The sequence below is a fragment of the Anguilla rostrata genome, chromosome 1, assembly GCF_018555375.3.
Source record: "Anguilla rostrata isolate EN2019 chromosome 1, ASM1855537v3, whole genome shotgun sequence".
Classification (NCBI taxonomy): Eukaryota; Metazoa; Chordata; class Actinopteri; order Anguilliformes; family Anguillidae; genus Anguilla; species Anguilla rostrata.
Genome location: NC_057933.1, coordinates 39658175 through 39684287, shown reverse-complemented (window position 1 = coordinate 39684287; position 26113 = coordinate 39658175). Strand labels below are relative to the sequence as shown.

The 26113-nt window shown below is 47.1% G+C and overlaps 1 protein-coding gene and 2 non-coding genes across 9 annotated transcripts in view; all 3 read right to left on the bottom strand.

Annotated features, from left to right (window-relative positions):
* The window catches only part of arid4a (AT-rich interactive domain 4A), a 49899-nt gene that overhangs the window by 11710 nt on the left and 12076 nt on the right, over positions 1-26113 (bottom strand). For all 7 annotated transcript variants that reach the window (XM_064336485.1, XM_064336505.1, XM_064336453.1 and 4 more), the window contains exons 6-20: positions 22485-22564; positions 20518-20612; positions 19433-19565; positions 18193-18272; positions 17539-17615; positions 17307-17461; positions 10886-10958; positions 10577-10671; positions 8954-9051; positions 7949-8216; positions 6426-6736; positions 3542-3724; positions 2611-2695; positions 2295-2499; positions 4-66 (exon numbers count right to left, since the gene is read on the bottom strand). In XM_064336485.1, coding sequence (XP_064192555.1) covers positions 4-66; positions 2295-2499; positions 2611-2695; positions 3542-3724; positions 6426-6736; positions 7949-8216; positions 8954-9051; positions 10577-10671; positions 10886-10958; positions 17307-17461; positions 17539-17615; positions 18193-18272; positions 19433-19565; positions 20518-20612; positions 22485-22564 — 2001 coding nt within the window. The remainder of the gene's footprint in view (positions 1-3; positions 67-2294; positions 2500-2610; positions 2696-3541; positions 3725-6425; positions 6737-7948; positions 8217-8953; positions 9052-10576; positions 10672-10885; positions 10959-17306; positions 17462-17538; positions 17616-18192; positions 18273-19432; positions 19566-20517; positions 20613-22484; positions 22565-26113) is intronic.
* LOC135242176 (small nucleolar RNA SNORD53/SNORD92) lies at positions 9644-9724 on the bottom strand. The gene has a single exon (XR_010326263.1). It is a non-coding gene; the product is annotated as a small nucleolar RNA SNORD53/SNORD92 (small nucleolar RNA).
* Positions 11195-11275, bottom strand: LOC135242180 (small nucleolar RNA SNORD53/SNORD92). The gene has a single exon (XR_010326264.1). It is a non-coding gene; the product is annotated as a small nucleolar RNA SNORD53/SNORD92 (small nucleolar RNA).

Genomic DNA, 26113 nt, shown 5'->3' with positions numbered 1-26113 from the left:
GACCGTTAGATCCTCTGTCGGAGTCATACTGCCCAGACGTTAACCTGGTGCGGCGGCGTGGCGTTCCTGTGGAGGCAGACAGACACGTGACCAACAGCAAAGCAGGCTAATGCCAGTCAATGCTACAATATGTCACCGCAGGCTAATGCCAGTCAATGCTACAATATGTCAGTGCAGGCTAATGCCAGTCAATGCTACAATATGTCAGTGCAGGCTAATGACAGTAAATGCTACAATATGTCAGTGCAGGCTAATGCCAGTCAATGCTACAATATGTCAGTGCAGGCTAATGACAGTAAATGCTACAATATGTCAGTGCAGGTGCACTAACTGCAGCAGCTCAATGCAATATCATGAGGCAATGACAGTCATGCTACAATCGTGCAGGCTAATGACAGCCAATGCTACAATTGTCAGTGCAGGCTAATGCAGTCAATGCTACAATGTCAGGCAGGCTAATGACAGCAATGCTACAATATGTCAGTGCAGGCTAATGACAGCCAATGCTACAATGTCAGTGCAGGCTAATGACAGCCAATGCTACAATATGTCAGTGCAGGCTAATGACAGTAAATGCTACAATGTCAGTGAAGGCTAATGACAGCCAATGCTACAATATGTCAGTGCAGTCTAATGATTGTCAAGGCTACAATGCCAGTGCAGGCTAATGACAGCCAATGCTACAATATGTCAGTGCAGGCTAATGACAGTCAATGCTACAATATGTCAGTGCAGGCTAATGACAGTCAATGCTACAATATGTCAGTGCAGGCTAATGACAGCCAATGCTACAATGTCAGTGCAGGCTAATGACAGTCAATGCTACAATGTCAGTGCAGGCTAATGACAGCCAATGCTACAATATGTCAGTGCAGGCTAATGACAGTCAATGCTACAATGTCAGAGCAGGCTAATGATAGTCAATACTACAATATCACTGCAGGCTAATGACAGCCAATGCTACAATATGTCAGTGCAGGCTAATGACAGTCAATGCTACAATATGTCAGTGCAGTCTAATGATTGTCAAGGCTACAATGCCAGTGCAGGCTAATGACAGCCAATGCTACAATATGTCAGTGCAGGCCAATGACAGTCAATGGTACAATATGTCAGTGCAGGCTAATGACAGCCAATGCTACAATATGTCATTGCAGGCTAATGACAGTAAATGGTACAATATGTCAGTGCAGGCTAATGACAGCCAATGCTACAATATGTCAGCGCAGGCTAATGACAGCCAATGCTACAATATGTCATTGCAGGCTAATGACAGCCAATGCTACAATATGTCATTGCAGGCTAATGACAGCCAATGCTACAATATGTCATTGCAGGCATGCATAATGCTACAGGTCTAAGCTAATGACAGCCAATGCTACAATGTCATGCGCTAATGTGTCAGGCTACATGCATGCAGGTTACAGCAATGCTACAATATGTCAGTGCAGGCAATGACAGTCAATGTACAAATGTCAGGCAGGCTAATGACAGTCAATGCTACATATGTCAGTGCGTTAAGTTGTCAGCTACAATGCCAGTGCAGGCTAATGACAGCATGCAAATATGTCAGTGCAGGCCAATGACAGTCAATGGTACAATATGTCAGTGCAGGCTAATGACAGTCAATGCTACAATATGTCAGTGCAGGCTAATGACAGCCAATGCTACAATATGTCAGTGCAGGCTAATGACAGTCAATGCTATAATGTCAGCGCAGGCTAATGGCAGTCAATGCTACAATATGTCAGCGCAGGCTAATGACAGTCAATGCTACAATATGTCAGTGCAGGCTAATGACATCCAATGCTACAATGTCAGAGCAGGCCAATAACAGTCATTTCTACAATATGTCAGTGCAGGCTAATGACAGCCAATGCTACAATATGTCAGTGCAGGCTAATGACAGCCAATGCTACAATATGTCAGTGCAGGCTAATGACAGCCAATGCTACAATATGTCAGTGCAGGCTAATGACAGTAAATGCTACAATATGTCAGTGCAGTCTAATGATTGTCAAGGCTACATAACTTTAATGCAGGCTAAAGATAGTCAATCCACAATATGTTAACGCAAAATTGCACAGAAACTGATCAATCCACATGAAATGACCATGACAACAATTAACATGACAACACTACTGGTAACATATCATTTAACAGGCAGAATAGTTTTGTCCTGTAATGTGGCTGCACCACATTAATATTACTGATGCATAAGAAGCGATTCACTGGCTGCTGTTTTAGGAGAATGACAGGAGTATATCTGCCCCCCCACCGCCTCCCCCCCTTACCCTCGCCGTTGGGCAGCAACGCGGTGTCCGAGAGCCGGCCGCTCTTTCCGCCAGGATGTCTCTCGCTGCTGGGAGTCTTGGAGACGGCCCGCGGCGCGCTGGGCGGCGTGGCCCTGAGCGGGGGGCGGCCCCTCTTGGCCCCCGTCTTCACCTGCTTCTCTTCCTCCTTCTCGGCGTGCTCCTCCCGCTCTCCCTCCTCTTTGTTCTGCGAGACGGCGCACAGCTGTGTTAGGACATCTCCCCGAACTGCCCAACCCCAGTTTCATACGACGCTCGGGTGGTCCTGCCCCCGACCACACCCCCCCTCCCCCCTCACCTTCACTTTCTTCTTCTGTTTCCGCTTGGTTCCGCCTTTGTCGACGGGCCAGATGATGCGGTCGGCCTTGACCCATTCGTCATACCTGCAAAACACGAAAGCATAGGGCCCTTCAGCTGAGTCCTGCAGTGGATGTGAGGTCACACGTGTACCATAACACACATGCGGCTTCATCATGCTACATACTGTACATACAAGTGCATGTTTAGCTAGGTAATCATATCACATTCAGGGGCCTGTTTGCACAGAATAAATCCCATGATGATCTTATAAAAAAGCGGTTCCCGAAATTAAAACACTTCCCGTTTGCAAGGTTGCGCTCACAATATTCTCAACTCTTCTCAATATCTCCGCAGTGAGAGATATTGTGCAGGATATTAGTGTGGATTCTCTCCTGTTCCCCTCCTGCCCACATTTTCTCTTGATTCAAAGTGTCCAAACCCAACAAATGCTGTTCTATGGCTGCAAAGCACCTTCTTCAGTTTGGGAGCACACACACCATTTACCGTGCATGTGTGTGCAGTTGTGTATGTGAACAGGGCAGGCGTGCATGTGTGTGTATGTGAACAGGGCAGGCGTGCGTGTGTGTGTGTGTATGTGAACAGGGCAGGAGTGTGTGTGTGTGTATGTGAACAGGGCAGGCGTGTGTGTGTGTATGTATGTGACCAGGGCAGGCGTGCGTGTGTGTGTATGTATGTGACCAGGGCAGGCGTGCGTGTGTGTGTATGTATGTGAACAGGGCAGGTGTGTGTGTGTGTGTGTGTATGTGACCAGGGCAGGCGTGCGTGTGTGTGTATGTATGTGACCAGGGCAGGCGTGCGTGTGTGTGTATGTGAATAGGGCAGGGGTGCGTGTGTGTGTATGTGAACAGGGCAGGCGTGCATGTGTGTGTGAATAGGGCAAGCGTGTGTGCGTGCGGCTCCCCCCTCACCTGACGTTCCAGCCGTAGTAGTGCACCAGGTAGAGGACCTCCCCGTCGTCCGTCTCCGTGTTCTTGATGTTGGCCTCGTAGATCTTCTGAGTTTTCCCGCGCCCGTATTTCACCTTGACCTTGGTCCCCATGAGCGTGTGTTCCGGGTCCTCGTCCTCGCCCCCCTCCACCTCCCTCTCGTCTCTGTGGGGTTAGGGGCAAGCGTCAGAGGGCGCTGGGGGATTTTGGGCTACCCCCAAAAGGGGCTGGGCAGGGTTCAATATTTCAGGTCTTCAAAGGACAAATTCAGCCAGAATGTACTTTTACCAGCTGCAGGCAAATATACAAACACCCAGAGCCCGAAATATGGATATGGCCTGCTCTGCAAATCAGAGCTCCGAAGTTTCATATACCCAATGACATGAAGAATTCCACTCCTGCTTAACATGAACAGCATATTTACATGATCGCTCATGCCTCCAGCTACTGCTCAGCATGTTATCATTTCAGAATAAATCATCCGTACACTGCGGGTATTTGAAATTGTGTCAGCATAGCACAAGCTGCCCTGAAAAAGAGTATCCATGTTCGCCATTCTTCACGCTCCCATAACTTGTCTACAAGGTCTAGGAGATGCTTTAGGAAAACTAATCGAGCAGTATTTGGTTAGATTACTATCACAATAAACATAAGAAACATACAAATGTAACAGTAAGGTGAATTGTTCCCTTTAATGGCTGTGGAATGAGCTGTCTCACAGAAGCAGCAAGCCTAACCTCACTCGGGCATGGCAGTGCGGCAGCGACTCCCTGTGACTCCCCGCGCTTCGCTGTGACTCCGTGAATCCCCGCGCCTCGCTGTGACTCCCTGTGACTCCGTGAATCCCCGCGCTTCGCTGTGACTCCGTGACTCCCCGCACCTCGCTGTGACTCCCTGTGACTCCCCGCACCTCGCTGTGACTCCCTGTGACTCCCCGCGCTTCGCTGTGACTCCCCGCACCTCGCTGTGACTCCGTGACTCCCCGCACCTCGCTGTGACTCCCTGTGAATCCCCGCACCTCGCTGTGACTCCCTGTGCCTCCCCGCGCTTCGCTGTGACTCCGTGAATCCCCGCGCTTCGCTGTGACTCCGTGAATCCCCGCACCTCGTTGTGACTCCCTGTGACTCCCCGCACCTCGCTGTGACTCCCTGTGACTCCCCGCGCTTCTCTGTGACTCCCCGCACCTCGCTGTGACTCCGTGACTCCCCGCACCTCGCTGTGACTCCCTGTGAATCCCCGCACCTCGCTGTGACTCCCTGCGACTCCCCGCGCTTCGCTGTGACTCCCTGTGACTCCCCGCGCCTCGCTGTGACTCCCTGTGACTGCCCGCGCTTCGCTGTGACTCCCTGTGACTGCCCGCGCCTCGCTGTGACTCCCTGTGACTCCCCGCGCCTCGCTGTGACTCCCTGTGACTCCCCGCGCCTCACTGTGATTCTTTCAGATGTGATCAAAGAACCGCCCCCAGAAACGCGCCTCTGCACAGCTGTACACTGATAACTCAGCAGCCCAGGCGGCTACAGTGCTCCGCTGTGCCACTGCAATGCCCCCAGCCGGGTGAAGGGGGCAGCGAGAGCCCGGCGTCCGATGGAGAAACTGAGCGCTTGTTTGACAATTACTGCATGAACTTCAGAAATGACCGGTGAGCGTGGAAGATGCTTCTCCTGCACTGAAATACTCCATTTCATAAACGGGCAATATGTAATTATCCAGTTGTGTGAATGGATATTATGCTTCTAAACTCCCTGTGGTTAAAGGCATTTGACTTGATGGTTGCGAGGCTCCCGCTCTATATCAGGAACTCAATGTTATGAGAAATCGTGAGAGAAGTGGTCACCTGAACGCCTGCCAGGCTGAACATCCCAGCGGCGCTGAAGCTGGGGGGGAGGTGTTCAGTGCTCCCTGACTGGATGATGCAAACGGGCCCAGCAGAGCCGTGTCTCACAGGCAGAGCTCCACCGCGCCGCGGCGCCTGAAGCGCTAGCGCAGCTCCGCTAACAATGAGCTGCTAATCGCGCTCATCAAAATGTCTGTCTTCATTACGAAGAACAAGTACGCAGACGCACGTTTCAGGGAGCGCGCCAGGCTGCTGAAAGGCACGCGACGGCTCTGTGCAGAACGCTGCAGGAAACGGCTACGGCTCATAGCGCGGTCCCTCCGGAGCTCCACACGTGGAGTGAGCGTTCACGGACGGTTAACCTCACACCTACAGAGGGCAGAGCTACAGCGGGTCGGTACTCAACGCCGCGGAGACACCCGCTTCCCTCCACGTTAAAGCCTTTCTGCTCCGAGAGGGCGGGACGATAAGACCTGAGTTTCCGAAATCACCCAACGTAACAGCGACCAAGAAACGAACGAACAATACCGAAAAAACCAAGCGTTCAGAAAACTATTTGCCATATAATATTTGTGATCCAATTCCCGGTTACCCCTGTCCCTCTGCACTCTGACCCACACACCGGCTCAAGGGAGAAAATGTCCTCAGAGAAATGGGCTCTACCATCAGAAGAGTGCCATTGCACCCAGCCAAGCACCGCACACCGAGGGGTCTCGCACCCAGCCAAGCACCGCACGCCGAGGGGTCTCACACACCCCACGCACACCGAAGGGTCACCGCCAGCACGACACGAGGGGTCTCGCACCCAGCCAAGCACCGCACACTGAGGGGTCTCGCACCCAGCCGAGCACCGCACACTGAGGGGTCTCGCACCCAGCCGAGCACCGCACACTGAGGGGTCTCACACCCAGCCGAGCACCGCACACTGAGGGGTCTCACACCCAGCCGAGCACCGCACACTGAGGGGTCTCACACCCAGCCGAGCACCGCACACTGAGGGGTCTCGCACGCGGCGCTACAAGCCAACCGTACCGTATCCTGGGCATGGGCCTCTCTCCCTCCTTCTCCTCCTCGTCCTCTTCCTCCTCCTCCGACTCTTTGTCGGACTCCTCCAGCTGCCGGCTGCGCCTCTCGGGCTTGGCCCTCTTTCCCGGGGTGTCCCTGTCCGGCGCCTCCTTCCGCTCCTCCACGCCGGCCTCCTCGGCCTGCGCCTCGGCCCCGGCAGCCTCCGCCCGCGCCTCCGCCCACTCCTCCCCCTTCGGCCGCTCCTCCTTGGCCTTCTCCGCTTTGGTGAGCTCCTTGGCCTCCAATTTGACAGGAGTCAGAGTGCACCTCCGTCCCACCTGAGAGAGAAAGGGAGGCAAGGTGTGCCTCAGTCCCAGCTGCCCAGAAAACTCTGCCGGGAGGAGCTCACTGTGATTGGTCCCTTTACAGTGATGATGTCACTTCAATGAAGCCTAGATGGCCTGCCTTGACAGCTCTCCCTTAGTGAAACAGCCCCACAGTCTACAGCATTAAGATCCTAGAGTGCCCTCTTTCTGCCAGCTCAATGATAGGACTCCATTACAGTCAGACCAATCAACAGAGGATTTATTTTTTGGCTGGACTAAATAATTTAATTTTGACTTGTTTTTCTGCAGAACCCGTCCAGTCTGTGAGCATTATCCAGCTAATTTAAATGGGCACAGCATACCTTTGATAATAAAGGCTAAGTTTTGGGAATATTCGGGGCAATTAACAGGAATAAAAGGGAAATTGTGGGCATTATTTGCGCAGTTGCATTTACCACGTCATACGCATATACAAACAAACCTAATACCTTATCATAAGCATAAGACATAATTGCAGGACCTACTTGCAATTATGCAGGTTGACAATTCAGTTCAGCTCTGAGATGATAAAATGAGATTACCTATTACACAGAATTTTTCACTGAACTTCAAAAATCAGGAATGTTGAATAATGTATTCCCTCTGAGACAATGCACTGTGCATACAGAGGGTTGCAATTCTACTTTAATGAAATTGTGCAAAATCTTTCCCAAAAAATGTGCTTTCCCAAGCTTAGCTTTCCATGGAAAGTATCCAGAACATTCTGACCGTTTGCAACCCTAGTCACCAGAGCCATGATATATTACTGAAAGCGGTAGGGTAAACGTGTAAACAGCCTTAACAGAAGGGGCATGCCCACACAGGCAATCCTGCATTGGTCTTTGCTCTGTTAGGTAGCAGATCTGTCCGCCATTTGACGGGTGCAAAGCCATGATCAGGCATCGCTGGATCTAAAAACCCTGGGGCACAGTCACGCCTGGGTCGCACGCTTTGTTTTTAATACTTTAACCCTGCAGATGACTGACAACTTCAACATCTACTCTTCATCCCAATATTCACAACAAACGTTTTTTCATTCAATTGTATATTTTAGAAATTAAGTGAGACTGGACCCTTAAATCCATTCAAATGATTTCACTTTTCAGATTTAACGATGCTGAAATCATCTCCTGTGCGTGTCAGCCCCAGGGCCGAGTGACAGAGCCCCACAGCGACGCCACTCACCTTCGGGGCGCGAATCTCTCTGCGCTCCTCTTTCTCGCTCTCGCTGCTGGACTCCACCTCCTCCTCCTCCACCTCCGCAGGCGGCTTCTTCTCGCCCGCCGCCGACTCCACCGGCCCCTCCGGAGGCAGCTCCGCCCCCGGGCCCTCCCTCCACTGGCGCGGCTCCGCCTTGGGCTCCGTGTGGCCGGGGGGCCGCGGGTCGTTGTGGTGGATGGTTCTGAACTGGATGCAGGCCGAGCGGCAGTACTCCTCAAAGCCGTACAGGTACCTGGAGCGCGTCCACAGAGACGCTCGTCAAACCGCGAGTGGCTGGGCGCGCGTCGCGCAGCTCAGACAGCCCGGACACAGCGATCTGACTGAGCACAGCTCAGCACACCTCACTCGCACCTGCCGTACTGCAGCGCGCTGGAGCTGAGAGGCACTGCACAGAACTGCTATATTCTGCTGGAAATATTATGGGTTCTATGCCATTGGAGATAGATTAATAACCACGAAGCAAGTCACCAGCAATGCATGCAAGCAGCAACTGCCCTGCTACTCCTCCAAAGGAGATTGGTCAGTATAGTTTAAGAAATCCATTCCTCTCAATTAATGATGGACTCACACATTATAATTGTTTCTTTCATTTATATATATATTTATATAGATAGATAGAAAGAATGGCAGCATTGGCATTGGTATTATCTTATCCGGTTTTGTTTAAGAAAACATCAAGATACTCTTGATATTATTTCTTTATTACAGCATAGTGCATTTAACATATTTGGCTACAGGTTTAATAGGAAATTATAACTGGGTATATAACCACCATACATTGAGTCTAAACACTCGCACATAAACCCAGACTAGAGCACATGCAGACATAAACAAAGACTAGTGTACACTAACCATAAATCGAGAATTGCATACCCTCACATGTAAACCAAGACTAGTGTATACTCGCATAAACTGAGGCTTGTGTACACTTCAGAACATAAAGTCAAGCTAGGGTACCATCACACTCACTTTCTGTAAGCGGTCTTCACGTTGTAAGAGGCGGCGGAGTTGAGAACAGGAATGCCGAGGTCCATGTAGATCTGCTTCCACACAGCCCCGCTCTCAATCTGCGAAACACAGCAGGCCTAAAGTCAGACTGAAAGACGCTGTTTAGGCTACATATGGCTGCTTCAGTAAAAAGACCACACTGTTTCTGCTGGCTGTTACACGCCATCCTAGACCTTACTGATTATGCAGACAAGGGCTGCCCAACCCTGTTCCTGATCTACCATCTGGTCAATTTCCATTTCAACCTTCATTTGGCAAACCTGATTCTACCCATTAGCAGCTCAATAAGATCACTAGCTGTCGAATGAGGTGTACTTGGTTAGGGTTGGAGTGAAGACCTACACTACGGTAGATCTCCAGGAACAGGACTGGGCAGCCCTGCTGTGGACTATAATCTCAGTACTGGTCATGGCAATGTGAATTTGGTCTCTTTGAAATAAAAAATAGACAGTGTTTGGCTACCTAGCAACAATGTCAGCACTAAAAGGGAAAGACATTAGCAACAATGGGTGGAAGCCCATACTCCAGGATCCAGGCAAAACAGGTCGGAAATTCAGACCCAACACAATATTACGTGACCTCAGGCTGGCATATGTTTTTTTTTTTGTTGTTGTTGAAAGACAACAGGCTTAAATTATTGGCCGTCAGGGGCGGATCAGATAGCCAAGAGAAACGTGACATCACCAGACATCAGTCGAGTAAGCGAAACCATTCTCAGTATCATCATGTGCGCCCCCTTCTGGCCGACTTACAGTACAACAACACAACATCCTCCAGGTGCCCGCAGAGAAATGGGTGTGATCTAGCTTTTATTCACTTAACTGTTCTATCGTAACAATCCAGGAAGCACGCACAACCGCACTTGCTCGTGTTGAACGACGCATTCAAGGAATATGCAGGAAAATTCAATGAATACAAAATGTGCCGTCATCACTTACAATTGCCTATGCGAGCGTCACAAGTATAGAATAAAAAATAATCTTCACAGATATGTCCTAAAACCGACGTTAAAACAAATATAAACTTAAACTAAAAACCTGCCAGGAAAATGAGGTCTCACATCCTGTGCAGTGGAGTATCTTGGCAAAGGCAGTGCATACTTTTTGGAGAAAGTATCCACAGGGTGATTAAAGAGGGCTGATAAATCCAGCACTCAGCTAAAGGGGAACCCATGACACTCCCGCTCTGTCTCCTCACACAGGGGAGAACATTCAGCCGGGCTTAACCAGCGCTCGTGATTAAAAGCTACATAAAGCTAAGAGTTAGCGCGGACTCTCAGCAAATTAAGAGCCCGGGAGCACAGGGGCACAAGAGAGTGGAGGAAGGACAAGAGGGAGGCTTTCGACTAAAGTTAGCAGGCCTCAGGTGCCTTCACCCATGAGCAGAAATGGGCATATCAAGTAACGGTAAGTCTTTCAGCAAAGCAGGCCTTTCCATTAAAGCAGTCCTTGCTTAACTGAAAGAAGTCCGGATGGAGAGAGAGTCCATAGCAGTGGCAGTACGCCTTGCGTTAGCTCTGGACCCCCCATGTGGGGGTTGGCCACTGAGGGAGCTTCAGACAGCCCAGGTGAGACCAGGACTTACGCTGTCACACCCCCCCTGGTGGAACACCAGTCTGAAGAGCTTGAAGAGGTTCAGGTCCTTGTAGCCCAGCACAGGTGGTTTGTTAATTGGTGTCCCTGAGAAACAAAGGGGTAAATGTGCATTAGAGGTGGAGAGAAGGTGGCCCAGGTTCCGCAGTCACACGCTCTTCCAGCAAAACAAAAGCAAACAGATCTGGGCTTCTGTGCTGAATGGCCACTGTAAAACAAGCCTTTTTTTGAGGATCAGTGATCTCTCCCTCACACCGTCCTGAAGAGACGCTCAAACATAACCATCCCATTACAGACTCACCTCTGTCCTCCATGAACTTGTAGAGCTGCTGCAGGAAGTAGTCCCTCTCCTCCGGGTCCGGCTCCACCTCAGGCTGAGGACGGACACACACACACACACACAGACACAGACACACACAATTATTAACCTCCCGATTAGTGCTCTACACTTGCCAGTAAATGTTCTACACTCAGCACATCACAACACCCCAAACAGCCCATTTCTATGCAATATCATCTGCTGACTGGATGAGAAAGTTCTTCCATTTTTGAAGTTACTCGGTTTCGTTCTGTTGAACGAGATCAGGCTTAAATTATTGGCCGTCAGGGGCTGATCAGATAGCCAAGAGAAACGTGACATCACCAGACATCAGTCGAGTTAGCGAAACCATTCTCTGTATCATCATGTGCGCCCCCTTCTGGCCGACTGACAGTGCAACAACACAACATCCACAGAACCGCAAATGGTCGAAACCTCCTGAACATGCAGACTAACACCACGAGACTAGAGAAAACCCTCTCTGTTGGTTCGCTAGGACAGGGACATATAGCTCTGGACACCAAACCTCTGCACATTTTATGCTGAACGCTGTGGACCTCCTGAGGACACGGCAATGCATGGTGTTGTGGCGCTGAGAGAATGAAGACCGGCGTTAGTGACCCCCCAGCGCGAACAGCGCCATGCTGGGGAGGACATCGGCCCGCCGGCCAGGCCAACGCGCACCTGCTGTCCCAACAAGCCTCATTTCACCAGAACAACACCAAATGAACCACTGGAAACATACCCGCTTTACAGCGCACTGACAAGCTAGACGCGTAAGAATACCCAGAATGCAGCCTGCCACTCTGCCAGCCTGACAAGCGTGAGGCTGGAGCGTGGAGTAATGCTTTAAACGGCCCCGTCCACATGGACGCAGACGCAGACAGCTCGTCCGGCGAAAGCAGGCCAGGCCCGGTTTAAGCCTACATCCGTCTCACTCTTACGGTTTAACTGCTGCCCTTTTTTTAAAACAGACGTTTCAGGTGAGGTTTATAAATGTTCTTTAAACACATGGCATTAGCGTTGAAATTTGGGAAAGACCGGGTGGAAGCACTGTGTGCCCCGTCCTGCGACGGCCACAGGCGTCTGGAAACGCGCGAGAGCACGCGAGTGCGACCACCTCGCTCTGTGGCTCGTCTCCCCGGCGACCAGCGTCCGGTCAGCGGGAGACGAGGACGGCGAGGACGGCGGCCGGCGGTAGGCCACCCGATAGGGGTCCCGTCGGGGTTCGAGCGGCGATAGAGGCGGCTCCCCGCTGCCCCCGCCCCCCCCGGAGGACACGCCTCGTTTCGGGGGGGGGGGGCGTGCGCTGGAAGGGATAATCCACGCCGCGGCTAGCTGCGCTCCGGGCAGGGGGCAGCACGGGCCAAATCGACGCTCCGTGCCGCTCCGGCCGCCGCTCTGCAAACCCTCCCGCTAATCAGCTGATCCGGAGCGGCGGCTTCGCCCTTGCCCTGCCTGCCCTGCCGTCCGGAGCGCGCGCACAGGAAGCGGAATCCGCGCGATGCTCCGGGCGTTTTTTTTTTTTCTCTCTTTTTAAAACGCGCGACAGAAACGCAAAGAGGAAGACGAAGAGGAAACGTGCAAGCCTGGCCCTCACCCGTGCAGCCGACGGCCCGGACGCGGCGGCGGCTCGGCTGGCGCTGGTCTCGCAGACAAAGCCGTGCTGCAGTGAGCCTCTGAGATGCAGCGCGCTCACCCCAGCAGCGCTGCCCCCAGCTCCTTTAAAGCGGCAGCAGCGCTAAAAAACACTGGGATCTGCAGCGCCTGCAGCCGCCAGCTCATTAGCAGAGAAGCCTCCCTCGCCTTCCCTCCTCAATTCATTTGTCTAAGCAACACTCACAAAAAAATAACAAAAAAAATTTCAATCCCAGAGGATGAAACTGGGAGAGAAAAAGAGCCAAGATCATGGAGTGGGGGGAGAGAAAATAAATCTTCAGCAGAGGGTCTGCAGGATCCCTGTATAGAAGCCGTGCAACACGCGCATTTTCAGTCAATAACAATGGCAGCTTTATGCAGGGCTGCTCCTGCACGGGAGGAAAAAAACGCAGGCAGAAAGAAACGTGAGAAGAGTGGGCCCTGCTCGTCTACAGAGAGCTGGGCCCGCCTCCAGGGGCAGCCGGCCAATCCCTGCGGCTCTCTCAATGAGAGAGGGTGCGGGGTTGCTATGGGAACTGAGTGGGAAGCCACGCGGATGGTCATTGGTCCCCTCTCAGGAAGAATGAGGCCCATTGTTACTCTCTGAGGCAGGGGCATTTCCCACCCGCTGGGGCCTTCAGCTGAGCCTGCCCACAAGACGCATGCAAAGAACATACTCTCAGCACTGTGACATTATGGCTCTGCTCCCAACTAATTACACAAACTACTTACGCTGTCCCAATCAGACTGCTAGTAAACTACACAGACCATGACCCAATCAGGCTGCTAGTGAACTACACACACCATGACCCAATCAGACTGCTAGTAAACTACACAGACCATGACCCAATCAGGCTGCTAGTGAACTACACACACCTTGACCCAATCAGGCTGCTAGTAAACTACACACACCATGACCCAATCAGGCTGCTAGTAAACTACACACACCATGACCCAATCAGGCTGCTAGTAAACTACACACACCATGACCCAATCAGGCTGCTAGTGAACTACACACACCATGACCCAATCAGGCTGCTAGTAAACTACACACACCATGATCCAATCAGGCTGCTAGTAAACTACACACACCATGACCCAATCAGGCTGTGAGTAAACTATACTCACCCTAACCCAATCAAGTGTAGTGCTATAACCCGTATGCCATTGTAAATCTTTCATGCAATGGTCCATGCATTAATTGTTTCAATTTGGTCGTGAACGATACTGTGATTTTAAGTTTTGACTGCTTTCACATTTAGGTGCAACCCTAGACGCTAAACTTCAGCAGAATCCGCTTTATTGCATAAAAGAATGAGACAGTAGACAGAGTGCCAAAAACCACAGGCCACTCAGGCGTCCGCTACATGATTTTCAACTGTAACCCCGTCTTCATAAATTTTGGTTGTTTTGTGTCTTTATAGAGCTTATTGTCGATTTATTTATGAGGCATTGCCGAATTTGAACTAATATGTACAGATGAGATTACATTATGAGATGTAACTGGACATAATTCCATGAAAATATCCAAAATAAGCAATAATGGTTTATGCAAATACATGATCTCTTTATAATGGATCCCAAATTATGCTATATTCCATTATGCAATTAAGTGAACTCTACTGGATTATCATTAACCTACACTGATTGTCAATAAGTGCAGATGGAGCTGAGAAATACAGTTCTGAAAACCTTTTGTTACAAGGTACAAGTACCACCAAAGGATGGTGCATTCTTTGAGTGAATGTATAAAAATAATTTAAATACATTAAAGTAGTATTTTTTTGTGGATTCATTAAGTTAAAGGGTTAATATTGTAAGTTTTGAGTAACAAAAATGAAATTTATTTCACGACGTATTCTGGCACTTACAAAGTGTAACCCTTCAATTTTATTTTAGCCGTGCATTTCTTTTTTTAATAGCCTACATCTCAATGCATTATAATGGTCTCTAGGAAGACTTCACAGAACTTTACTTTGTAAACGCAGCTAAATATAGGCAGGCGACGCATCGAGTTGACAGTGACAGACAAGCCAGACTGACCGCAGTTACCGTCACACACAGTCACCTAAGCCCTCTTCTGAGCCAGCAAAATATATACAGCGACGCAGGACAATAGTGATAAAGGATACTATTACTGTAAATAGTTTGTGATTTGAGGCCATCTCTTTGTCGTGGTAAGGAGGCTTGCGTACCTCTATGACCCTGCAAGCTATGGCAGTGAGAGGAAACTCCTGGTAGTTTTTTCCCCATAAGGGACAGATTTAAATAGACTAAGCACAGTCCAATCAACTGCATCAACTTATTGTAGAGCACTGCCTGCTCGTGCATGTGTGCCTACGTGTGATGGCAAAAGACAAGTGGCAGTTGATGAAAGACATGAGCTGCATTCACTTCACACGTCCCTTTGATATTCCTCTGTAAGCTTTTATAACCAGGGGTTATGACAACTGATTGGCTAATTATTACTATTATTTTTACTATTATTATTATTATTACTATATTATAATAATAATCATATTAGTAAGTAGAAATTGCTGTCACTGTCTTTGGTAATGCCTGCAGCTCTGCCTCATTTCACACAGCCGCTGTGAGCACGTGCAATTTACATTGCTACTTACAGCTGCCCCCCCCCCATCCCCTTACCCTGACTGTTGAGCACAAGTAGGTCAGAGGGCACAGCAAGGGAAAACCAAATGGTTTGATTGTTTGTGTGTGTGATAAGCAACCATTATGAATCGGCTGTGTGCATGTAAGCTCTCAAAAGGACATATTTTGACAGAAATGCGGGGCTTAGCTGAAAAGAGTGCATGTGGTCTGCGCGGCACCAGAGGGTACCATCCTCAATAGAATTTGCTTCTGGAAGTGGAAAAAAAAAATCATATTCACAGCGTTCTTATTAAAAGGGGTTTGGTGCCATTCGGATATGTTTCGGGGACACTTGGGCCCACCTTTGGTAAAACGTGTAATTTTACTGCCGTGCTCAATCAACTTTTTTCCTGGTGTTGTAGACATCCTGAGAAACAATTGTAAAAAGAAATCTGGTTTTGTTCAGTATCAGAAGTACAAGCATTCACTACGGAATAAAAGAAAACACAAATCCATTTTTGCATTTCTGTGTTGTTTTTCATAATAAATGTCCTGCATGTTTATTGAGAGAGACTCCCACAGGATCAGAGGATTTGGTCATTTTGGTAAAAATGTGCTATTTATTTCAAGCTTTGAACAATGTCTGAATTTACAGATTATTGGAGATAATGGCATTTGAGACAGATCCTCACAAATAACCAAGGGTTTTAAGGGGTTAAATGAATATGAGTTCATTATATTCTAATATACTCAATACAATCAAACATAGCCAGTTCTCCTCAACTAGGCCAGTAGGCAAGTAATAAAATATTTTTATTTGCATTGCAAAATTGTGCACATTTTATCAATGTTTAAAATTGTAAATACATGTACTCTTCATTCTCTGTACTCACACTCAGAGAATATTCAACAGCAAAGACTTGCAATATACAGATTGCGTCATTTAAACCATCTTGATGCACAGGTTGCTATATAGCCTTTATTGTAGGCTATGCCGAAAGCTAACGTGGAAGTTAACAGTGGTGTATTTTTTTTTGAGTAATTTGTGATTAAAACTGATTTTTTAAATTTTTATTTCTTGTTTAATCTCCCCAACACGAAGTGAAGAAGCAAGCTATGTTCACCTGCCAAGCGATTATTCAGACCATTGGCACACTTCTCAAATCAAGGGAAAGTAATGAAAACAGGCTGAAACCAATGACCAGTGAAGTTTAATGCTGGTAGTACCGATATCACTAGTGTTTTAGTCAAAATAGCAGCAACGAGACAAACCTACCTGGCTACAACCCAAACTAAAATAAAATAGGGACGAATGGTTTTGTCCTGGAGCAAGTGGATTCAACGGAGACTCCTTTAACAACACATTTACCACAACCACAATCAACAGAACCCCGTTTACCACAACCACAATCAACAGAACTCTGTTTACCACAACCACAATCAACAGAACCCCGTTTACCACGACCACAATCAACAGAACTCCGTTTACCACAACCACAATCAACAGAACTCTGTTTACCACAAACACAATCAACAGAACTCCGTTTACCACGACCACAATCAACAGAACCCAGTTTACCACGACCACAATCAACAGAACCCAGTTTACCACGACCACAATCAACAGAACCCCGTTTACCACGACCACAATCAACAGAACCCCGTTTACCACGACCACAATCAACAGAACCCCGTTTACCACGACCACAATCAACAGAACCCCGTTTACCACGACCACAATCAACAGAACCCCGTTTACCACAACCACAATCAACAGAACCCAGTTTACCACAACCACAATCAACAGAACCCCGTTTACCACGACCACAATCAACAGAACCCAGTTTATCATGTTTCTGTACCAAGACCTGAAAGAAGCGACCAAGGTGCCGCCTGAGTCACACTGGACATGAGAATGTATAAAGGGAAAACATCTGATTTACAGCTTGCAAAAGAAAATACAGCTATACTCAATGTAAATTATAACCACAGTAAAGATTAATAAAACCAAAACAACATTCTCAGTACCATTTAAACCATCAATAGAAGCCCAGATAAGTGTTTTCCGCACTGTTAATTGGGCTTGTATTGAGAGCGTTTCGCAAAACACATGCTTTCAATCAGTGCCACCTCAGCCCAGCACCATGCTCAGTAGTACACTCGGAGCTGGTCCTACCTCTTCCTCCTCCACTTCCTTCTCATCCTCCTCGCTGTCCTTTCCCTCCCCATCTTCCTCGTCGCTGCTGGAGGACTCCAGTATCTCGCTCATATCCATCTTCCAGCTCTCGGGGATAACCTTGGCCTTGAGAAACATCCTCGCCTCCTCCAGCCCTAGGGAGATGGCGCAGGTGGTTAGAGAACATGGTCGTCCCAGGCAGCAGGGGGAGCTGAAGGACAAAAACGCTTACCTTTCTTGTTTGAGAACTCGGGCTTGGAGATGCTGTCTAGATCCAGCTGATGGACCTCTTTTCTTGCAACTGTGTGGCTGGAGAAAAGAAAAAGCAGAAGTCAGAGACTCAGGAAGTATGTTTAACACCTGAAGACAACAATACAAACATTCAGAGCACAATACATGCACAGCCCTTCACAACTTGTCTTAACTATCAAGGCTCCTTAGTTAAGACAAATGACTCGATCCTGACTGATACTGTCATTGGTAAAAAAACTCATATTTAATACTAAAAGTGTGTGTAGAGTTATTATCGTGACTCAAATAAATATACAGGAGAGTACTTGCCTTCTGTAAATCAAGCAAGCCTAATCTTTATCTTGAAAGAAAGTGCACAAAGTCCCATAGTTCAAGTCTTGACAGTACCTCTGAGATGTGGGCAAAACTCTCAATGGCAAGTGTAACACCGGCCAATGAAAAGAGTGGTTTAGCCAAGCCTGACCAGTATAAACAACTTTCAATTTAAATGAAAATGATTCAAGCCATATTCGGCACATTACTACCACAATAAAGTTAAACAACGCATACAGCCTTGCACACAAGGTGTAAGGCAAATACGGCAATTCAATGAGACCCTGACTGAAAGCCAAATCTAGCACAGCAAATAACTTACAATTTGGAATCTGCAAAGGATCGCACTAAACATTGGTCCTTTTTGACTGCCAGGTCATCACTGCAGCTGGGGGATATCACCTAGGAAAGAGGGAAGAAAAGCAAGATTAAAGGGACAGATAGGACAGGGGAGACCTTCGGGGGGTTTTAAAATATTATTTCAGCTTTAGTGTTCGTTTTACAGGCCTAGACAGTTTCTAAGCACAATGAATGATATTTCAGATACTAGCAGTATGTTTTAACAGTACACACACACACACTTCAGATAAGTTTCTGGCAACCAGTCAGCTTTATGATGGGTGGAACAGGGGAATTCAAGGGATCCCAGAGTAAGAAAGTACACATCATATAACAGCAAAGGAGTCTGCACAATGGCATTATGCTTCCAGCAGCTGTACGCATGAACGGATTCATTTTAGTGTTTATTCACAAATTAAGAGCATAAATATGACTGTTAATATTTTGCTAGTATTTCTCTGCTTAAGCACAGTGGTATCAAGTTGCATATGCCATAGTTCCAATGGAAAATGTCTTTAAACAATTCTTTTTTTGAAGAATACTCACATAATACACACACACAACCTCTAGAGGCATAGCATCACTGTGAAGCTGCTTTGAAGTTAGGCCTACTTTATGCTTTTTCTTGCCGTAGACCACAAACCTCTGAATGCCCTATGTCAGCCATTGTAAAGCCAGCACCAGAAACTTCTGTAAATATCTAAAATATCTTTCATTGCTGATAAAACTGGCTGGGCCAATCAAAAATAAACACTAAAACTGAAATAATATTTTAAATACCACCAGAACATGAACTATTCCTTTAACCACATGCAAAAGAACAGATGAATTTCATGAATTTCAGCCAAAGAAAGAAAATGGATCTGCTAGGAACAGTGGGAGGTACTCTTGAATATGATATGAAGATTTCATGAGTATCACGTCTCATCAGTGACTCAACCGATTCAAACCAACTGTCAGTTTTCCTATGGAATGCACATTTTAGCTGGTTTTCACAAGTTAGGGATTAACAGGCACATGTATACTACACCCACTATGGTACTCATCACTCATTACCGACCTGCATTTAATAAAACTACAATTCTGAGGGAAATTCAGGCACACACCACAAGTTCAGCACAAGAGCAAGTCAGACATTTGACTGACAAAATGGCGGGAAACCGTCACATGTCCCGCAACACATTTTGAAAGAAACAAACCCTTGAGCTGAAATCATGACCTACCAGGGCGTGATACCAAGATGTGCGGTCAGGCCCCGTCTGGATGCAGGCCACCTTCCCAAGCAAGTTGTCATTGAGCCGCCTCTTGTCCTCCTCTTCCTCCTCACTGGACGAGGACTCTTTCTCATCCTCCGCACTGAGGGATGTAACAAAACAGGCAATCGCACGGGTGTTAAAGGGAATAACTGCTGGGCGCCATGTTTTTACTGCGGCATGCTACCATTTTTTGCACTGTTTCTCAGGTTATTGGCTGTTGGAAATTCATTCCAGTGATTACGGCTGTTCTGCACCTATGATATACTAACGCCGCTCTTAATGTAAAAAAAAAAAAATCACCAATCGCTGGTGCTCCTCATTTGCATACTTTGTTACTTATGAGTAAACGTAGCTTGATTTCTTTTAGCAACCTTTCAGTCAAACGTTTTTACAATTCCGTTGTGCTTGGCAAAGCAGTTCTTAAAATTTGGCACTGCATCACAATTCCCATGGAACATTTCACCAACATCTCAGACATCACGAAGACTCAGCAATAAACTACAGGAGCTTGAGGCAAGGAAAAACACAAATGGCTGTGCACAGTCTTTCAAGATAAACAAGGAACGTTGTATTACACACCAACAAGCTCCATAGATGCAGATGTGAGCATATACAATGGGTCTTGAAACCACAAAGATGATGAGAAGTTGCCAAGAGTTTGAATGCCAACACATTTTTTTGCGTATATACACAAGAAGTAGAATGTCTAAGTTGAAGGAGGGTAATGTTACAAAGCATGGCACTACACACTGTGCTCTGGGTGTTTGTAATACCGTCTACAAAATCTGCAACTCTTTTATTTTTGTGTGAATTCTTCCTTTAAAGTCACTTTGAGCATCTGCCAAATAGGTTTCTTAAAAATAATCTAAGCTTGTGCATTCCAGTATGAAGGCTTGGAGTTACATTACATATCGGGTGAGTGTTTTTTAGTTTACGCCACTGCAGTCGTATTGTATTTACACGTGGATCTGCTGTGCTGTTTTAACAATGCGTCTTCGGTTTCTGACTGGAAGTTGGTTCTACTTTGGTTTCAGTGCGTGGCTGATACTCACACGGGCAGTGACGACCGCCGTCCTCGATTTGTCTTTTTTCCAATGACGGGCGTTCCAAAGTGCTCTGGGTTAGTTAGGGGCAGTTGGTCCAAGGTCTGGGGGCAAAAAGGATTGATCCACACGTGTGCCAGCAGACTCAATTAACACCAAAACGAACCATTCCTGTACACAACGCACACATTTTCACACATTTGAAAACAAGATTCACCTCACACTCACAATGAGACATGGGGACAGTGTAGCTTTACCCCTCTCTAACACAGAGACATGGGGACAGTGTAGCTTTACCCCTCTCTAACACATGGGGACAGTGTAGCTTTACCCCTCTCTAACTCAGAGACATGGGGACACAGTGTAGCTTTACCCCTCTCTAACTCAGAGACATGGGGACAGTGTAGCTTTACCCCTCTCTAACTCAGACATGGGGACACAGTGTAGCTTTACCCCTCTCTAACACATGGGGACAGTGTAGCTTTACCCCTCTCTAACTCAGAGACATGGGGACACAGTGTAGCTTTACCCCTCTCTAACTCAGAGACATGGGGACAGTGTAGCTTTACCCCTCTCTAACTCAGAGACATGGGGACACAGTGTAGCTTTACCCCTCTCTAACTCAGAGACATGGGGACAGTGTAGCTTTACCCCTCTCTAACTCAGAGACATGGGGACACAGTGTAGCTTTACCCCTCTCTAACTCAGAGACATGGGGACAGTGTAGCTTTACCCCTCTCTAACTCAGACATGGGGACAGTGTAGCTTTACCCCTCTCTAACTCAGAGACATGGGGACAGTGTAGCTTTACCCCTCTCTAACTCAGACATGGGGACAGTGTAGCTTTACCCCTCTCTAACTCAGAGACATGGGGACAGTGTAGCTTTACCCCTCTCTAACTCAGAGACATGGGGACAGTGTAGCTTTACCCCTCTCTAACACAGAGACATGGGGACAGTGTAGCTTTACCCCTCTCTAACTCAGAGACATGGGGACAGTGTAGCTTTACCCCTCTCTAACACAGACATGGGGACACAGTGTAGCTTTACCCCTCTCTAACTCAGAGACATGGGGACAGTGTAGCTTTACCCCTCTCTAACTCAGAGACATGGGGACAGTGTAGCTTTACCCCTCTCTAACTCAGAGACATGGGGACAGTGTAGCTTCACCCATCTCTAACACAGAGACATGGGGACAGTGTAGATTTACCCCTCTCTAACACAGAGACGTGGGGACAGTGTAGCTTTACCCCTCTCTAACTCAGAGACATGGGGACACAGTGTAGCTTTACCCCTCTAACTCAGAGACATGGGACAGTGTAGCTTTACCCTCTCTAACTCAGAGACATGGGGACAGTGTAGCTTTACCCCTCTCTAACTCAGAGACATGGGGACAGTGTAGATTTACCCCTCTCTAACACAGAGACGTGGGGACAGTGTAGCTTTACCCCTCTCTAACTCAGAGACATGGGGACACAGTGTAGCTTTACCCCTCTCTAACTCAGACATGGGGACACAGTGTAGCTTTACCCCTCTCTAACTCAGAGACATGGGGGCACAGTGTAGCTTTACCCCTCTCTAACTCAGACATGGGGACAGTGTAGCTTTACCCCTCTCTAACTCAGACATGGGGACACAGTGTAGCTTTACCCCTCTCTAACTCAGAGACATGGGGGCAGTGTAGCTTTACCCCTCTCTAACTCAGAGACATGGGGACACAGTGTAGCTTTACCCCTCTCTAACTCAGAGACATGGGGACAGTGTAGCTTTACCCCTCTCTAACTCAGAGACATGGGGACAGTGTAGCTTTACCCCTCTCTAACTCAGAGACATGGGGACAGTGTAGCTTTACCCCTCTCTAACTCAGAGACATGGGGACACAGTGTAGCTTTACCCCTCTCTAACTCAGAGACATGGGGACAGTGTAGCTTTACCCCTCTCTAACTCAGACATGGGGACACAGTGTAGCAGCTTTACCTCACTTTCAGCAAAATGTCTTTCGCCTTTTAGGCACAGAGATGTCCTTCGGAGTGTCTTCTCATCTCCGTCATCAAACACTAGAACACAGAAAAGAAGCTTTAGAGTTGGGCAGCCAAAAACTAAAAGCGCAATATTCATCTTCGGATTGCCTTTTGATTTTTCTTTTCAAATTGCATTTATAAAATCATAGCTCAAGCCAAAACAAATACAGGCACATTTGTCAATCCACAACCGCCTTTCCACAATCTGACGGCTACGGCTTACAAAACTATGGAGAAAAGTGCCTGTGGGAACAGCAAGCAGGAGAGTGTGTTTTGCCATTCATATTCAAATACACGTGTCAAGTACCTGGGTGTGTCTGAAATTCTTCCAAAGCCAAATGGGTCATGTTACAGAATGAGAATACTGAAATGAAAACAATACCTTACAGCACATGACATAACGTTTATCCTTAAATTTAGCACCATAATGGGACTTCCAGCACTCAAGATTTGACTCCAGAGGGCCAACTCGTATGACTGGAGAAAGGGCCATCAGCCACTGTACCGTAGGATACGACTGGGTCCTAGAAGCTTAATTCCCACCCTTAAGAGGCATAAAGAGGTTGGCAAGGAGAAAGGTCCTGTTGGACAGGGTTTCACTACATGTGTCGGGTTTTTAAAGCAACACATTAATACAAACATACATAATTTAAACTAAGATAATGTTTTTTCCATTTCATTTTGCCACATATCCTTTTATCCAGCATCTCAAACAGGTCAAAGCACCACTTTCACTTTCTTCCCAATTGTATTAACAAAGTATTCCAAATAGCAAAGGATTAGTTAACGAATTTAGATTCTGAAACCATTTTATAATAAGCTCAGTTTAGAAGTGAAAATGAAAGCGGTTTGTTGCGCGGAGATTTCGCCAGTATGACGAGCAAACCTCTCGCGACACAGATGCCATCGGCTATACAGACGCAATGGGACTGCTACAGCCCACACACGGGACACGCCCCGCTGCTGGCACCATTCTACCTTTCCGTAAACTGAGACTGATGACGCTAAACAAACAGGACTTTACCTGGACATGTCCACAACAAAACTGGCATAGCCCAAATACTTTCTCCCAGCAATAATTCGATTACAGAACATCGCAAACCAAGAAAGTAAACACAGCCATGGACCTGCAAATAACTTCACTACCTATGCACATTGGTGTAATGCACTCTAAATCATACATATTTCTATGCCTAATAAAGAACCGAGAAAACAGAAAAATTCAGAATAACAAACTGAAGATCACAGCGCCTACACACGACCTTGGTTAATGCAGGCCTACAGTAAAGCCACTCTTCCACCGCATGGTACCGGCTCAACTCGACTCGACTCGACTCTACTCGCTTTTGGTACCAGGTACTTCGTTTTCCACTGCAGATAGTACCCCCGTCTATGTAGCTGGTCGTCACAGCGACGCCGCATGAAACTGCCGTGACGTCATCTTCAACGCGACACACACAGGAACAATGGAGGATATCGAAGGGATGGTGTTCTTGATTCTCGGTATGTGGCTGTTTGTCACAGCAAGGAGACAAATTTTGTTACAAAAAAGGCTGAAGGCAGCAAGACAAAAGACTGCTGAAAAAAAACAGAGTTTGGGAAATCCTACATCAGAGCTCAGACGACGAGACGACTCGCTGCTCAAAGGCGACGATTCTAGTGAGGATTCTCTCTGACCGATCAGTGGTCTGCAGTGTTTTCACGTCACCTTTTGGTATCACCTCAGCTCGCTTGGAACCTCGACGGAGGTGGTACCAGGTACTATCCACAACTTTTGCCCGATGGAAAACCAAAAAAGTCAAGTAGAGTCGAGTCAAGTTCAGCCGGTACCATGCAGCGGAAAAGCGACTTAACAGTAATCTCTCAGTCACCCTCATACCAAACCTCACACACTTCCATTTTGTATGAAAATAAACAGCAGTTATTAGTGCCTTACAGCCCATGTACCACAGTAACCTTAAAGGCCACCCACTCACTGGTGATGACCATTTGCATGGCTTTGTTCTCATCCAAAAAAGGGGAAGTTTAAATACATCTGTGAGGAAGTAGAGAATGCCTATGCCTCTAAGCAGATACATTTGCATCGAACACAGCATTAATGCACACAAAATGCCCCCAAAAAGTTGTCATTAGTAATATTCTATACCCACTTCTACCTCCACACTAAATGGCATTGCTACAATAAGACAATACAATTTAATGACTAATAATGTATTGTTAGTCAATACACCTCTGGAAACACATTTGAGTATGGCGTATATCTGAGCTGTACACAGCAACTTCATTGCATTTTTTAAAACCCTGTTAATATTCATATTATTTCTATGCAGGAGGCACCAAGATGTTGCTCTTGCAGGAGGGGACCTGTACAATGTTATTCTATTCATATATATATCTATTCATATATATCAGCTTGTTCTCCTTTTTCAGCTTCCTCAGTGTCATAGTTTTAAGACTGAGTGAAATAAGACATTCCCATTCTCCAGTTGGTCTCCCTCTCACTAAACTGCACGACTCTTTAGTCCAGCACACCTCATACATGCTAATTCACAACCACTCTTGCATCTGTGCCACAAGTGTACCCTCCTCCAGAAATAAAAAAGGAACATTTTATGCAACAAGCAAGTATGGTAGCATTTAGTGTTCAAGAATGCTTGCCAAACAATAGAACACAATGTTTGCAGCAACTCAGGTTACCAAACAAAGACAATTACAGAATTATAAACCAGCAAAACAACTCTATGGCTGAATTCATCTGGAATTAAGTATACCAGACAGAGCAGGTCAGATAACCACCTGGTCAACTCATTACTCATTGGGCATTATAACCATTTCTACCTGTTTAGACAACATTAAAAAAAACAATTTGACACTGTTAGGCTACTGTCATTTGACTTCTAAACTGTTCTATACTGAATTCTTCACTGTCCTCTGTCAGTTGACTATTAAGTCAACTGGCAGAACACATTTTCTTCATAACAGACAGCCTTCCAAAACAATTTTGTTTACCCTCATATCCAGCAACGATCAGTGGTGGCTACTTCAGGAAAATGTAGTGGAGAGACTGGAAATAATATTCTGAAAACCTGCCTTTGAATTACTACTTAATACTCTAAAATTAAAGATAAAGATTTGAGGTATCTGTACAGGAAGTACTCTCCTCCCCAGGAATTAAGCCACATATAATATGGTGCTATGCCGAAAGGCAATGGGAGATGGAACATTACCATGGCGCAGGTTGTTTCAAAGTCACGCCTTCTCTCTAACAGAACTATGGGTTCACTGATGATGTTAAACTACTCAAAGCACAGCTGAATAGAATGCCTCCACCTAGCATGGAGGTGGGGAGTCACATATTCCCCAATTCTGGAGCACACGGACGAGGACACCAACTGGTGACATTCCTGCTTCTTGTGAGGCTGCACCAGTCTAACAAAAAGATTATTCCTATATTTACTCTCCAGACTATTCCACGGTTTTGGTGTCCCCACAGTTCTCCATCTTCTACTGCCAGTCTTGGAAAGAGAGACAGCGCACGGGGAAAAGACTGACGTTAAGCCAACTGAGAGGCCCAAACATGACCAT